Source organism: Panthera leo, chromosome E2, assembly GCF_018350215.1.
Source record: "Panthera leo isolate Ple1 chromosome E2, P.leo_Ple1_pat1.1, whole genome shotgun sequence".
Taxonomy (NCBI): Eukaryota; Metazoa; Chordata; class Mammalia; order Carnivora; family Felidae; genus Panthera; species Panthera leo.
In genome coordinates this window covers 42,470,643-42,484,549 of record NC_056693.1, presented here as the reverse complement: position 1 = coordinate 42,484,549, position 13,907 = coordinate 42,470,643, and the positions used below count along the sequence as shown (strand labels likewise).

Here is a 13,907-nt window from a genome sequence, read left to right as displayed (position 1 = left end):
CTCAAAATAAAACTAAACATTAAAAAAAAAAAATTAAAGGGGCGCCTGGGTGGCTCAGTCAGTTGCGCGTCCAACTCCAGCTCAGGTCATGATGTCACAGTCTGTGAGTTCGAGCCCCATGTTGGGCTCTGTGCTGACAGCTCAGAGCCTGGAGCCTGCTTCAGATTCTGTGTCTCCCTCTCTCTCTGCCCCTCCCCTGCTCTTGTTCTGTCTCTCTCTGTCTCAAAAATAAATAAAAAAACATTAAAAAAAGAATTAAAGGGGCACCTGGGTGGCTCAGGTGGTTAAACGTCCAACTTCAGCTCAGGTCATGATCTCTTGGTTCAATGGTTCGAGCCCTACATGGGGATCTGTGCGGACAGAGCCTAGAGCCTACTTTGGATTCTGGGTGTGTGTCTCTCTCTCTCTCTCTCTCTCTGACCCTCCCCCACTCATGCTCTCTTTCTCTCTAGAAAATAAATAAATAAATAAACGTTAAAAAAAAAATTAAGAGGCACCTGGGTGGCTCAGTCAGTTAAACATCCGACTTCGGCTCAGGTCATGATCTCATGGTTCATGAGTTCGAGCTCTGTGTTGGGCTTTGTGCTGACGGCTCAGAGCCTGAAGCCTGCTTCAGAGTCTGTGTCTCCCTCTCTCTCTGCTCCTCCCCTTCTCATGCTCTGTCTCTCTCTCAAAAATAAACATTAAAAACACTTTTAAAAAAATTACAAGTTTAAAACCTATGTTCAATTTTATCTACTCTTGGGGTACCCAAATCTGATTTAAATGAATGTGCAGGAACCTAAAAGCTCAAGAAGCAAACCCATTATCCCTATTTTGATAGTTGCTAATTGTCATGAGTAATTCCCTCATGGTCTAACACTGAAAGTCAGAGTAGGTTAGGGATGATCTGAGTGCAACAAAGTGGAAAAGTCACCATTCTTCACTTTATAAACGAGGAAGTACTTTGGCACTGTGGCTCAAGGCACCTTTGTCCTACTCCTAGAAGTCCCTTGTTCCGTGTTAGGTACCACAAAAATATCCAAGAACTTGCTTGGAGATTATGCATTCCCTGTCTCATGAGGACTCTTCACATGGGAACTCTTTCAGTAGGCTGGCAGAGGGGTATTGCACTGCAGAAAGTAATGTCTGGACATAGATAAGAGGCTCAACTTTGACACTAGGCAAACTGGAAAGACTCACAGAAATCTCACCTTCCTCTAATCCACAACATTTTTTCATGTCGAAAATAAACAGTCATTTGCTTTAGGATTTGAAACTAAATGGGACAAATGGAACTAAAATAATCAAAATGGTACTTATAAGGTATCAGAAAAGACAGTGAGAACATCCTGTAGCCTAGATAGGCTCAAAACTATTCCCTGAGGTTTGTGACACATAGGACACCATAAAAGTTGCTACACACAGCAACACATGGTCTGTGTCACAAAAGAATCATAGATTTCAGAGTTCAGAAGGGAGATTGCATTTTTAAAGAGACAAGAAGCATCTTATTTCTAAAAGCCCATAATAAAACAGTCCCCAACTCTGCTTATAAAACCAAATACAAAAAATCCTGATGTTCAGAAAGTTCTCTAGTGCTAACATATACACTCTTTCTGGAAACAGAAAAGTTCTTTGTAAGCACATGCAACATTATATTATAGGTGTTAATTCCTGGCACAACTGACCAACATTTAATAGAGACCACCATAAGTCAGATAAAAAAAAAAAGAGTAAAATATGTCCATTAATTTGGAGCCAATATTTTGATATATGATCTTATGTATCAGTTCATTCTCACCAAAGGAATGAGCTACACCTGTTTCTTTTCAAGTCTGGAGTGCTCTGCACTGCAACAACTCTGAACACAAATGAAAGCAATCAACAAAGCAGAAAAGACCATTTTAAACACAAAAGTAGAAGAGGCAAGCACTCTAGAAGACAAGATAGTCCCTGAGGTGACTTCCCACTGAAATGTCCCTAAGGATCAGCTAAGTCAAACACATCAAAAAACAAGTTCAGTTATTATTGCCTTTCCAAACCTGACAGCACTACATTATCAAGCCCAAAAGTTTCAGAGTCAAAATGTACTTGGTAACTGACCAGTGCTGGAGATTCTCCCATTCAAACACACTGACCCAGCAATTCCTGCCAGTCTGCCTCTCCCAGAGCATCAACCTCTGGAGTGACTCAACGATTAGGAATGCTATTTCAGTAAACAAATCAGCTACCACTCACCTGTTCACTGTAGAGAACCTGGACATTTTTGATGATGCGACAGTGCTTCTGAAGAATGGCTACTGCTTGAGCCAGAGGCATTCCTGAAATAAAGCAAGAACAACTGTGTGGTTACCTGGGCTATCCATTTACTGACATCTATCTTTGTACTAGACATTAGACCCTGCAGTAAAACCTGGGGTGGGAACAGGGGCCATTAAGGTCTACAAACATATGAGTAAATAAAAGTTCAGTAAGCAGCAAAAGCTAGAATAAAGTCAGCAGCAAGTACTAAGGGAACAGTTGGGTTGTATAAGGGAAGGGAGTGAATACACAAAAAAGATTTCTGGAAATGGGAACTACTATGCTGATCCCAAGCAGAAAAGGGACTCAGAGAAGGCAAAGTCAGCATGAACCAAAAAACAGTGGGAAAAGCACTGACTGCATGACTCTGGATATGGAGACCAAGGTTCTGGTTCTCACTCTTCCGTGAATTACATATAACCTAGGGTAGGTTCCTTCCTCTCTTTCTTTCTGGCATGTCTCCTCATCTCTCAAATGAGATTCTGCAGGAGCACATGACTTGTAAGAGCTCATTAAAAAATTTTTTTTTGTTTATTGAGAAGAGAGCGAGAATTCTAAGCAGGTTCTGCACTGTCAGCACAGAATCCAATGCAGGGCTCAATCTCACAAACTGTGAGATCACGACCTGAGCTAAAACCAAGAGTCAGGCGCTTTACCGACTGAACCATCCAGGTGCCCCTGGATGTGTGATTTTTAACTTTTTATTTCTAAAATAATTAATTTTTTAATGTTTATTTTTGAGAGAGAGAGAGAGAGAAAGAGAGAAAGATGGAGGGAGGCAGGGAGGGAGGGAGTTTGGGAGAATGGGGGAGGACCAGAGAGAGGGAGACACATAATCCAAAGCAGACTCCAGGCTCTGAGCTGTCCGCACACAGCCCAATGCAGGGCTCCAACTCATGGACTGCGAGATCATGACCTGAGCTGAAGTCAGACACCTAAGCGACTGAGCCACCCAGGTGCCCCAATTTACTTTTATTTAACTTTTTAAATGAGCCCTTAGAGGAGCACCTGGGTGGCTCAGTTGGTTAACTGTCTAACTCTTGGGTTTTGGCTCAGGTCATGATCCCAAGGTTCATGAGACTGAGGCTGCTTCCAGCTCTGCAGGCTCCTGCTTAGGATTCTCTCCCTCTCTTCTCTGCCCCTCACCTGCTCACTTTCTCTCTCTCTCAAAATAAATAAATAAACTTAAAACATCACATCTACCAGAATCAATTCATTTTACTAAAGATTTCACTGGATCCTTACTTATCAACCCACAAATCCTCTAAATCTTAATACCTGATTGTTGAACTCATGGCCCATTGTAAACAAATTTATGTATGCACCCAGTTTAAGAAATCCAAATGCCAACAATATCTCTAAGATCCCAGGACTCCCAGGGAATACCAAAAAGTATGTTTTCAGAGTCCATTATATTTCAAACAAGAAGAAACTCAAAGAGAGACAATCCAAAACAAAGTCTCAGACAAAATCCAAAGACTCACAGCTTTCTGAATCCAAGGACAGTATTGTGCTATTCACCACTCTCTGGATCCCCAGTACCCAGTACAGGGCTGACCACACAGTGGCTGTTGAATAAATATTTATTCAGCAAAGCTGAAGGATTATGGAGTAGGTAATAAAAGAAAGGGAGAAAGAGGGACCACCGTATGACCTCAGGGAAGCACACAGTGGCTCACATTCAAGGTCAGTTTACCTCTGATCTTCGGACAGATGTGCAGAAAAGAGCTTGCATACAAAGAAAAAGAAGGTTATAAAAATGCATGGTCTATCTACATTTAAACAATGATCTAAACTTGCCTTCATTTGATGGTCCATTCTATAATTTGAAGAAAGTTGGAGGACACCACACCTTAACACAGGCTCTTTCCAGCCTTTGGTAACATAGGGCTTGATACATAGTAGAAGCTTAATAAATGTTTGTTGAGAATATGAACAAGTTGGATGCATCACTCAGCTTTGCCATTCCTGAAATGGAGAAGCATCTATACTCTCCCAGAAGGAATGGGCAAACATCATGTGGAGAAGACAGATAAGCTTGGTTATGTGCTGAGAAACAGAAGGCCACATGGTTTCTCTCACCTACATGGCACAAATCAGTTTCTCAAGAGAGGCTTCTTCTCCACCTAACTACATCAAATCCCTGGCCTTGGAATCTTCAGATCCTCAGGTCTTGAGTCATCTGGGGAGAAACCCCATCTGGAGGAGACAAAGCAGCTACAATGACCAGTTGTCACACAGCTGCTGATAAAGGAAGGCTACAAAAGGCCTCTAAAGGGAACCAAACATATGTATGACAAAGACACTAGAGCACTGTCCAGTCCGAACAGAGTTACCTAGACCCAGAAAAGGGTATGGAGTGTATGTCAGCTTTCTAAACTATATACATCCTATGTATTACAGATCTCATCATTTGTCTGCTTACAACCCTTCAATGATTTCCCACTACGGGGTTATAAAACCCAAACAGCATGTCACCACCTAAAGTCCCTGAATATTCTCGATCTTATCTACCTCCATCTTTCTTTCCACTGCTCATCATGCCTCCCTTTGTTCCCAGCACATTTGTTAAGCTCTTTGCTAACTTAGGCCTCTGTGCTAGCTCAGATTCTGCTGGAATGTCCTTTCCATGGTTGGTTCCTTCTCATTCTTCAGGTCTTGACTCACATCTCACTTCCCCAACTGCCTTATCTAATGAAGCCTCCCATCCTATTTATTTTTTTTTTAATTTTTAATGTTTATTTAATTTTGAGACAGAGAGAGAGACAGAGTGTGAGCAGGGGAGGGGCAGAAAGAGAGGGAGACATAGAACTCAAAGCAGGCTCTAGGGTCCGCACCGTCAGCACAGAGCACAACGTGGGGCTTGAACACACAAACCAGATCATGACCTGAGCAGAAGTTAGATGCTCAACCAACTGAGCCACCCAGATGCCCCCTGTTTATTTCTGTTAGTCTCCCCTATACCTTGAGGATAGAAACACTGCCTGTTTTACTCACTGTCATACACCTAGCACCCAATCACCATGCCTGGCACAACAGTAGGTGGTCCTACATATCTGCTGAACTCTAAGTGAAAAAAAGCTATTATAGGACATGTAGGTCCTGTACCATAGACCCTGGTGACCACTGTCTCACTCTGAGCACCCTCATCTTGTCTCTACTAACACCATTCTTTCTTGCTGTTCCTCTAACTTCCCCAGGTCTCTATGATGGGCAATGTTTCCTTCTGCCCATCCTTCATACACTCATCCAACCAACCACCTAGTTTCTGATTCATATCTTATTCTGCTTTCTATATATATATCTATATATCTATATATGTACATAGACATCTACAGGCAAATAGGGCCACCTGGGTGGCTCAGTTGGTTAAGCATTTGACTTCGGCTCTGGTCATGATCTTGCAGTTCCTGAGTCTGAGGCTGCATCGGGCTCTGTGGTGACAGCTCAGAGCCTGAAGCCTGCTTCAGATTCAGTGTCTCCCTCTCTCTCTGCCCCTTCCCTGCTTGTGTGCTCTCTCTCTCTCAAAAATAAACATTAAAAAAAAAAAAAAAGGCAAATAAAAAGTTAACAGATTAAAAGAGACTTTTTCACCTTCTTTTCAATCTGAGTTCTCCTCTGTATTCTGGGTCTCCATACCTCTGATATCTACCCAACCACTCAAGCCAGAAACCTCTAGATTCCTTCTCCTTCTCCACCTCCCCAAATCTAGCCTCTAACTTTCTTCCTAAACCTGTGTCTGCAACACATTTCACTAATAGATACCCTCTTTTCCAATGGACCCAAAAGCTCCTTGACAGTGTCCCAGGCAGCTATCACGAGAAAGAATTGGGAATTTGGAGAACCCATTTTCTTCTTCCACCAGTACATCACACTCTCATTATAATACCAAACTGCTTATAGTTCCCTACACACACCATCTTTCCCAGTGTTTTGTTTTGAATTTGACTGTAAGATTTATGTTTATGGAGACACCGTAGAAGAGAAATCTGGCGGTAGAATTTCCTATTTAAAAGAAAAAAATTTTTTTAATCTTTATTTTTGAAAGAGAGAGTGAGAGAGAGAGAGAGAGAGAGAGAGAGAGAGAGAGAGAGATACAGAGTGCAAGTGGGGGAGAAGCAGACAGAGAGGGAGACACAGAATCCAAAGGAGGCTCCAGGCTCTGAGCTGTCCGCACAGAGCCCGACGTGGGGCTTGAACTCACCAACTGTGAGATCATGACCCGAGCCAAAGTCGGACACTCAGTCCGTTGAGCCACCCAGGCGCCCCTAGAATTTCCTACTTTTAAGTTTGTTTGTTTGTTTGTTTACTGAAAGACAGAGAGAGAGAGAGAGCGTGTGCGTGCAAGTGGGAGAGGGGCAGAGAGAGAGGGAAAGAGAGAGAATCCCAGGCAGGCTCTGTACTGCCAGTGCAGAGCCCGATATGGGGCTTGAACTCAAAAATGATGAGATCATGGGGCACCTGGGTGGTTCAGTCGGTTGGGTCATGTTCTCATGGCTAGTGAGCTCAAGTCCCACATCAGGCTCTGTGCTTACAGCTCAGAGCCTAGAGCCTGCTTCGGATTCTGTGTCTCCCTCTTTCTCTCCCTCTCCCCTGCTCATGCTCTATCTCTCTCTCCTTCAAAAATAAATAAGCATTAAAAAAAATAAAAAACAAAAACAAAAATAAAAAACAAACCATGAAAGCATGACCTGAGCCAAAGTCAGCCACTTAACCGACTGAGCCACCCAGGTGCCCCATGACAGATTTCTGATAGGGCTTTCCTGGTGCTCACTGGCTCCAGGAATGATATTGACTTCTGTAGTTTGATAGGAAGCCCTCCCTGAATCCCATCAGGTCAAGTCCCTTCTCCCCTTCCAAACCACCCTACATGACCTCTCCCTCATTTTAATAAAATGAACTATTTCTTTATCCCTTAACCCACATGAGATTAACTTCTTCAGGGCACAGGAGCATTTCTTATTCAACTTTTGATGTTAGTAAGCAGAGTCCGCAGGGGTACATATGTTGCCTTCAACAGAGTAAGCCTTCAGTCTCTCTAGAACAATTCAGAGATATGCTTCTACACCAATACATTCTCCAAGTCTCACTGAAAACATTTCAAGTTTGCACTGCCTTTACTTCACCATTAGTCAAGCCATCAGTGGCATTACCAGAGAGTCCTCTTTGCCTAGGTTTGCCTTTCCCTATGTTGTTGGCATTTCCCTAATCTCCCAACATTACACAAAGGCCAGGAAGGCAGCCAAGAAGCTGGATGTAGATCCCCACTGTGATGCCAGGCAGATGATGGCAAGGGCTTGATGCATCTGCATTTGCAGAGATTCCAAAAAGAAACCTAGAGACAAAGCTGAGTCCATCCTCAGAAGGGCAGAGTGGTGGGAAGCAGGGAATCCCTGTTCAGCTACCTACTTTTCATCATCTCTACCTTTCTGAGCCTGCTCCTCATCTGGGAAATGAAGATTACCTTACAGGGCTGTGGTAACTTTAGTTAAGCACTGCCTGGTTCTCTAGGAATGTAATTCTAAAGCATAGATCCACCTTAGACCTATCCCTACCTATCAGCCACAACAGCAGCTTAGATGTGTTGAGGGCTGGGAAGAAGACTGAGAGAGAGAAAAATCTTTTTTTTTTTTTTTTTTTTTTAAGCTTCAGGAAGTTAAAAATGATCATCATCTCTCAGGCAGACATGATTTAAAAATGTGGATTTTTAAGATCCACAAAAGAATCATCAAGGCCAAGCTGCCTCTATGAGGTTTCCCTCAAAGTTCAATTCTGGGCCCACCGTACAGAAATGCTGTTTTGGGGGCACCTGGGTGGTGGCTCAGTCAGTTAAGTGTCTGACTCTTGATTTCAGCTCAGGTCATGATCTCACAATTCACGACATCGAGCCCAGTGCTGGGCTCTGTGCTGACAGCACAGAGCCTGCTTGGAATTCTCCCTCTCTTCTCTCTCTGCCCCTTCCCCCACTCGTCTGAGCACTCTCTCTCTCAAAATAAATAAACATTAAAAAAAAAAAAAAAAAAAGGAAGAAATTCTCTTCTCACTGTTGTTATTTAGACAATTTGAAAGAACTACCCTAACCCTTGATTTCTGGGAACTGGCAAAGTTAGGAGTAAGGGTTAAGGTATCTAAATAGTTGACAGAAGAAACTTTGCCCTTCCACCCAGCTTTTTTTTTTTTTGAAATCCTGGTTTCAAATAATACCTTTATTTTACTTCGAGTAAACTCTGGCCCCAACATGGGGCTCGAACTCACAACTCCTGAGGTTAAGAGTTGCATGCTCTACTCATTGAGCCAACCAGGCACCCCTCAACTTTTGGCCAAGAGACTACCACAGAGATCCACAACCTAGTCACACCATCAAGTACAGTTTGAAGCTATGGTTGTGGTTCTCACTCTGCCCTATGAAGTACTGGTATGAGAAGCTGTGAGGGAGGTTCTTTCTTAACTAGAAGACAAACAGCAACAGCATGACGAATGGATCTGGAGGTAAATATATCACTGGCCTCCCAGTCAAATTCTTGGTGCTTCACAACAGGCCAGAGTGTTTCACACCAGCTAAAATTTGGGGAATAACTCTGCAGGTGTGGTTTAAGTTATGAGAGAAGTTGGCTACGACCACTCAATAAAACTGGCTCAAACCCAGAGGCTTGTAGTTCAGTTAGTTCTTGGAAACACTGAGCACAGTAGGGTCCTACCAGCATCTATCCTCCAGTTCCTCATTTATGCTATCTCCATAGATGAGTATTCCAGATTCAAGGATAAGCTATAGCCCAAAGGAGTAGGTGACTCAGCCCAATAGCCCAAATTAGTGGGACAAAAGTTCAGATCTACACAAACAGCACCAACACCTGGTCCACACCCCTTTTTCCTAGTGCTGGATAAGTGTAAACACACAGTGGACTTACTGAATGCACATACTTCTACACATAAAAGCAGCGACATTGGGGGTAGTTAAAACTGGCCCCAACCCCCAAAAATGGCCAAACTGCATTTTATACAAACTGAACGTTACTTTCCCTGAACTCTTATGTCATTCAACCTTCAACTCTCTCTGCTAAGGTCTGGGTTTAGGATTAAATCACACATCGACCACATTAAAAACAAGAAACAAGTCACAATTTCCTTTAAGATACAAACTCTTCTCACCTCCCTTGACTAGATCCCTAACACGTGATTATGGGATCTAAGCCTAGGTTTCCCCTTCCGACAAGGCAACTCACAGCCCAGAAAAGCAAAGGGAGACAGACTACTGTGGCGTTTTAGAGTGTAACTTCTTAGCTATTAAGGGTGCAAAATAGAAATAGGAAAAACAAAAGTATGGACCCTCAGATCCCAAGGAGGCATACTTGAGGTAACTACGCACAGGGAAGGAGGGCCTGGCCTTGGGTAAGTGTTTGGGGCGTGTCCACCATTGTTATTATTACTACCTTACCACTGCCCCAGGAGGAGCCCTGCTGAGGCCTGAGGCGAGGGCATCTAGGCCAGGCTGAGCGACAGACGGGTGGGTCTGGCCGGTAGGAGCAGGTAAGTTAGTGCCTGGAACCCAAAGAGCTGTGAGGACGGAAAAGACGAGGAGCCGCGGGCGCAGGGGAATAAGAGGCAGAGACCAGAGGCAGGAAGGGCCTGGAGAGAAGAAAGAAGCATAGTCCTGAGGTAGAACCCCACACTCACCCAGCGTGAATTCCCATTGCTCGTTTCCCAGAGAGCGCTCCGGCACCACCTCCAGATCCAGCATTGGTTCAGTTCGCCGGGCCGAGGCGGCCTCCCTGCAGCAACGCAGACGGGACCGAAACTGAGGAGACAAAGCAGCGACTAACCCGCCGGCTCCGCCGGCGTGGCTCTCTACCTGCTCCTCGACCGCCGGCGGCACTAACCCAATACTACACCTCAGCTCAGCTCAGCTCAGCTCGGCTCACCGGCAGCAGCCGCGGCGGCAGGGGCAGCGGCGGTAGCCGGAGCGTCTGCGGCAAAACTGGCGTGCCGAGCCGTAAAGCGTGACGGGGGCGGGGCTAAGGCGAGATTTCAATCGCGGGGTGGGGGGAAGGAGCCCAAGGCGGAGTCGCGCAGGCGCAAAATGCTGTGAAAGTCGCATAGTGGCGTGAGGGAGGCCAGACAGTACGACGCGGAAGGGTGGGCGCTTGCATAACGAGGGACCCCGTACTCCGTGAACCCCCACATCTGCACACCACACCATACACGTTTTACATGTCTGCACAAAGATGTGCACGCCAGGCAACACACAAATGTGACGTGGTTATACGACATCTGTCTGCTGTCTACACGTATGTCCTACTGATACTCACTGGGCGCAAAAGGCGACTTCTGAGGGTGCAACGTCTGAGGCCCAGCGGGGAGGGAGGACACGGACTTCAAAGTGAGTGCGTAGTGTGCTTGAGTGTTTGGGTAGGGGCAGGGAGGTGGGGTAGAGGGTTGAGGAGGGAGGAGCTAGGCCAGACCTCCCATTGACCTAGTGCAGATGTACACAGCCTCCTGGGGCCGGTATCCAGAGGTCGTTGGCAGCAGCTCAGACTCTAGCCAGAGCCAGCTTTGCCGCCAATGCTGTGTGGTCTTGACCAAACCTCTGGTGCCCTTTTTGCTTCATTCTCCTCATCTATAGGTCGGAGGAGGGGCTCCTCTAGCCTGTTGAACCTGAGCTTTTGGTCCATGACCTGGGGCACTCAAAAACTACAAGGCAATCACGACCTCTTGTAAAGCTAAATCTTCATGGAAGCAGATTCTGGATTCTCACAACCACCCTGAGATGTCAGATTATATACCTCACTTTACAAGCGAAAAAAATGAGGCACAGAGAAGTCAATGGCCTTGTGATGCTAGGCGGTAGAACCCGAGTTCTTTACATTACACTGCCCTTCGAGGAAGAATTTTAGCAGAGTAGAGAATGACATGCTAAATTCTCAAACTGGCTTGGTAGGAATGTAACTTGGGAGGCTCCATCAAAACTTGAAGTCACTGCTGCTGGCATTAAAACAACACGGAGAAGGATGTCCATTGCAGCATCATATGCCAAAACAATATAACTGAGTCATTGAGATGTACATCAGTAGGGAAGTGGCTAACTAAACTGTGATATAAATATATACATATATATACATATATATGTATATATATATATATATACATATATATGTATATATATATATATATACATATATATATATATATACACACATATATATAAAAGAATGCGTTTAAAAATCAGAAGTACGTTATATCCCTGTATGCTGATTTAGAAGGAGCTGTAAGAGAAAAAAGGCAGGTGTAAACTGTACTAGTATGTAAAAACAAATAAAAGAAACATTGGTCATACTGAAAAGAACATTCCTGGAAAGATAAACAAAAATTATCAATAATACCTAATACAGGGAGAGGCTCAGGGTTAAGGGGGACATTTACTTCTTACCATGCATGGCAAACATTAAAGATGTAGATAGGCTATGAGGCACCTTGGTGGCTCGGTTAAGTGTCTGACTCTTAATTTTGGCTCAGGCCATGCTCTCACAGTTTGTGAGTTCGGGCCCAGAGTATGGGCTGATGGCATGGAGCCTGCTTGGGATTCTCTGCTCCTCCCCAGCTCTCTCTCTCAAAATAAATAACTATTTTTTTTAAAAAAGATGTAGATAGTTTGGATTATATGTGGATAGGATAGGTTTAGGAAAGGTTAGTTGGGTGGCTGGCCTAGAATAGCATGGGAATAGACCTAGAAAAAACTTCTGGCATTGGTGAGGATTAATCTTAGTCAATCTAAAATGTTTGAATTGAAATAAAATCCAACCCGACTAAGACTTGTTCTTAGATTAAAAAAATACTTGGAGGGATTTATTTTTGGTGAACAAAGAGGGGTGGGGCAGGTCGTGAGGGGTGTGGGAAAGACAGAGGCAGAGAAAGCCACATGGATGACAACATGAAAAAGATTTTTAGTCTGGAAAATCCAAGTTACAGGAAGAACAAGGGCAGGGAAGCCCCTAAGAAATTTCCTATCGGGGTGATAGGCAGATAGGTTTCTGTGAACAATGTCAGTCAACAACAAATGATTATCTTTGCTCATTGTGTTATCCCCAAACCTTTGGCTTAAGTGCGATCTACCTAGGTTTTTGTCAGGGGTGGGAGTGACAGTTCTGGGATGGTGATCTGGGAGGAGGCCATTGTTCAGAGCCTGGTACACGGCTCGGAAGTATGAGGGGCCTCAGGGGAGTAGGCCAACTTGGGAGAATGTCAGCAACTGCCATTCCCATCACTGAGGGTGAGGATGTTCAGATATATTGAACTGGCTGCTGGTGGACCACTAAGAGGGAGCACAGGTGGTATTTCAACAGTTTAAGCTGGGCAAGCAGGGACCTTCTCAGCTTAGAAAATGGATGTGAAAATTAATAAAAGGAAACTTGTTTAGAATGGAGACAGGGGGCCAGCAGGGGGAGCTCTCACATCCAACCCCTGAGGGTCAAATGCAGACCCAAGGAGACCAGGCGGACCTTGTAAATCCACATTACTTTACTATTTTACTAACCAAGCAGGTAGAAGAAAGGTTTCCTCCTCTCTGGGCAATAGCCTAGCCAATAAGAAACTGTCACAACTAATGAAATTTTAGGAATTTTAGGGCAACACAACCAGCCTGATAAGAAAAACTGGGAAAATTGTCAGAACTGTACATTTTCTCAGGTTTGAAATGTCTCCACGCCCACTAAGCTACCCCTAAACTCTCTACTGGGTCACTACATGATCAATAGGACTTCGTGCTTCTAGTCTTCTCTCCAATCAACCAAAATGAGCTTTTTTAAGAGTCCATTCTCTCAAGCTCACAACCTCTTAGTGGTTTCCTGTTTGCCTGTGGGAACAGCCTCAGTGTTTTAACATGGCTTAAAGGTCCATTCAGCACTGCTTGTGATCCTCCCCCTGGCCTAAACTGACCCTTTCAGATTTATCTCATGGCTGCAGCCTCCTTCATTTCCATGTTTCAGCAATACTCAACTGCTCTTAGTTTCTCAAACTTACCATACTCATGCCTCGCTGCCTGTAATACTTTTGTCACCTCTTTGCTAATGTAATGTCTTCCATTCTTGAGATTTCAGGTCTAAGTCTAAAGGAAACCTTTTTTGACCTCCTAGACCAGGTTCGATGTACCACCTAACAGTCAGTGCTTGCAGTGTAACTTAAATGTTACTGCTTTTGGGGGCATCTGAATGGCTCAGTCGGTTACATGTCTGACTCTTGTTGATCTTAGCTCAGGTCATGATCTCATGGTTTGTGAGTTCAAGCCCCACATCAGCTCTGTGTGACAGAGTGAAGCCTGCTTGAGATTCTGTTTCTCCCTCTCTCTACTTGTGCTCACGAGTTCTCTTTCTCAAAATAAGTAAACATTAAAAAAAAAAAGTTACCGCTTTTGGTCAGTTTTGAGCTTTGCTGTAGGTTTTCGAAGGGAACTATGATACGTTTTAGGCACTAGATACTCATTTTCCCCCCAATAATCCTAGCAAGTAGTCATACTTTAATATTTTTTTTTTTAAAAACAGTAATAGTAAGCCTCAACATTTTCCTTTTTTATATTAAACTGACTTTTTTTGGTTGTATGATCTATGTCCATCTCACAATTTTTATATTGATGT

The 13,907-nt window shown here is 44.1% G+C and overlaps 1 protein-coding gene across 3 annotated transcripts in view; it reads right to left on the bottom strand.

Moving 5' to 3' along the window:
• The window catches only part of PHAF1 (phagosome assembly factor 1), a 30,639-nt gene extending 20,411 nt beyond the window's left edge, over positions 1-10,228 (bottom strand). The window contains exons 1-3 of one of the 3 annotated variants that reach the window (XM_042918720.1): positions 10,173-10,224; positions 9,958-10,078; positions 2,221-2,303 (exon numbers count right to left, since the gene is read on the bottom strand). In XM_042918720.1, the coding sequence (XP_042774654.1) occupies positions 2,221-2,303; positions 9,958-10,021 (147 nt within the window). In that variant the 5' untranslated portion in view covers positions 10,022-10,078; positions 10,173-10,224. Of the gene's footprint in view, positions 1-2,220; positions 2,304-9,957 lie in introns of all 3 variants that reach the window. The other 2 variants (XM_042918721.1, XM_042918722.1) reach the window with 2 other exon arrangements.
• Positions 10,229-13,907: the final 3,679 nt, after the last annotated feature.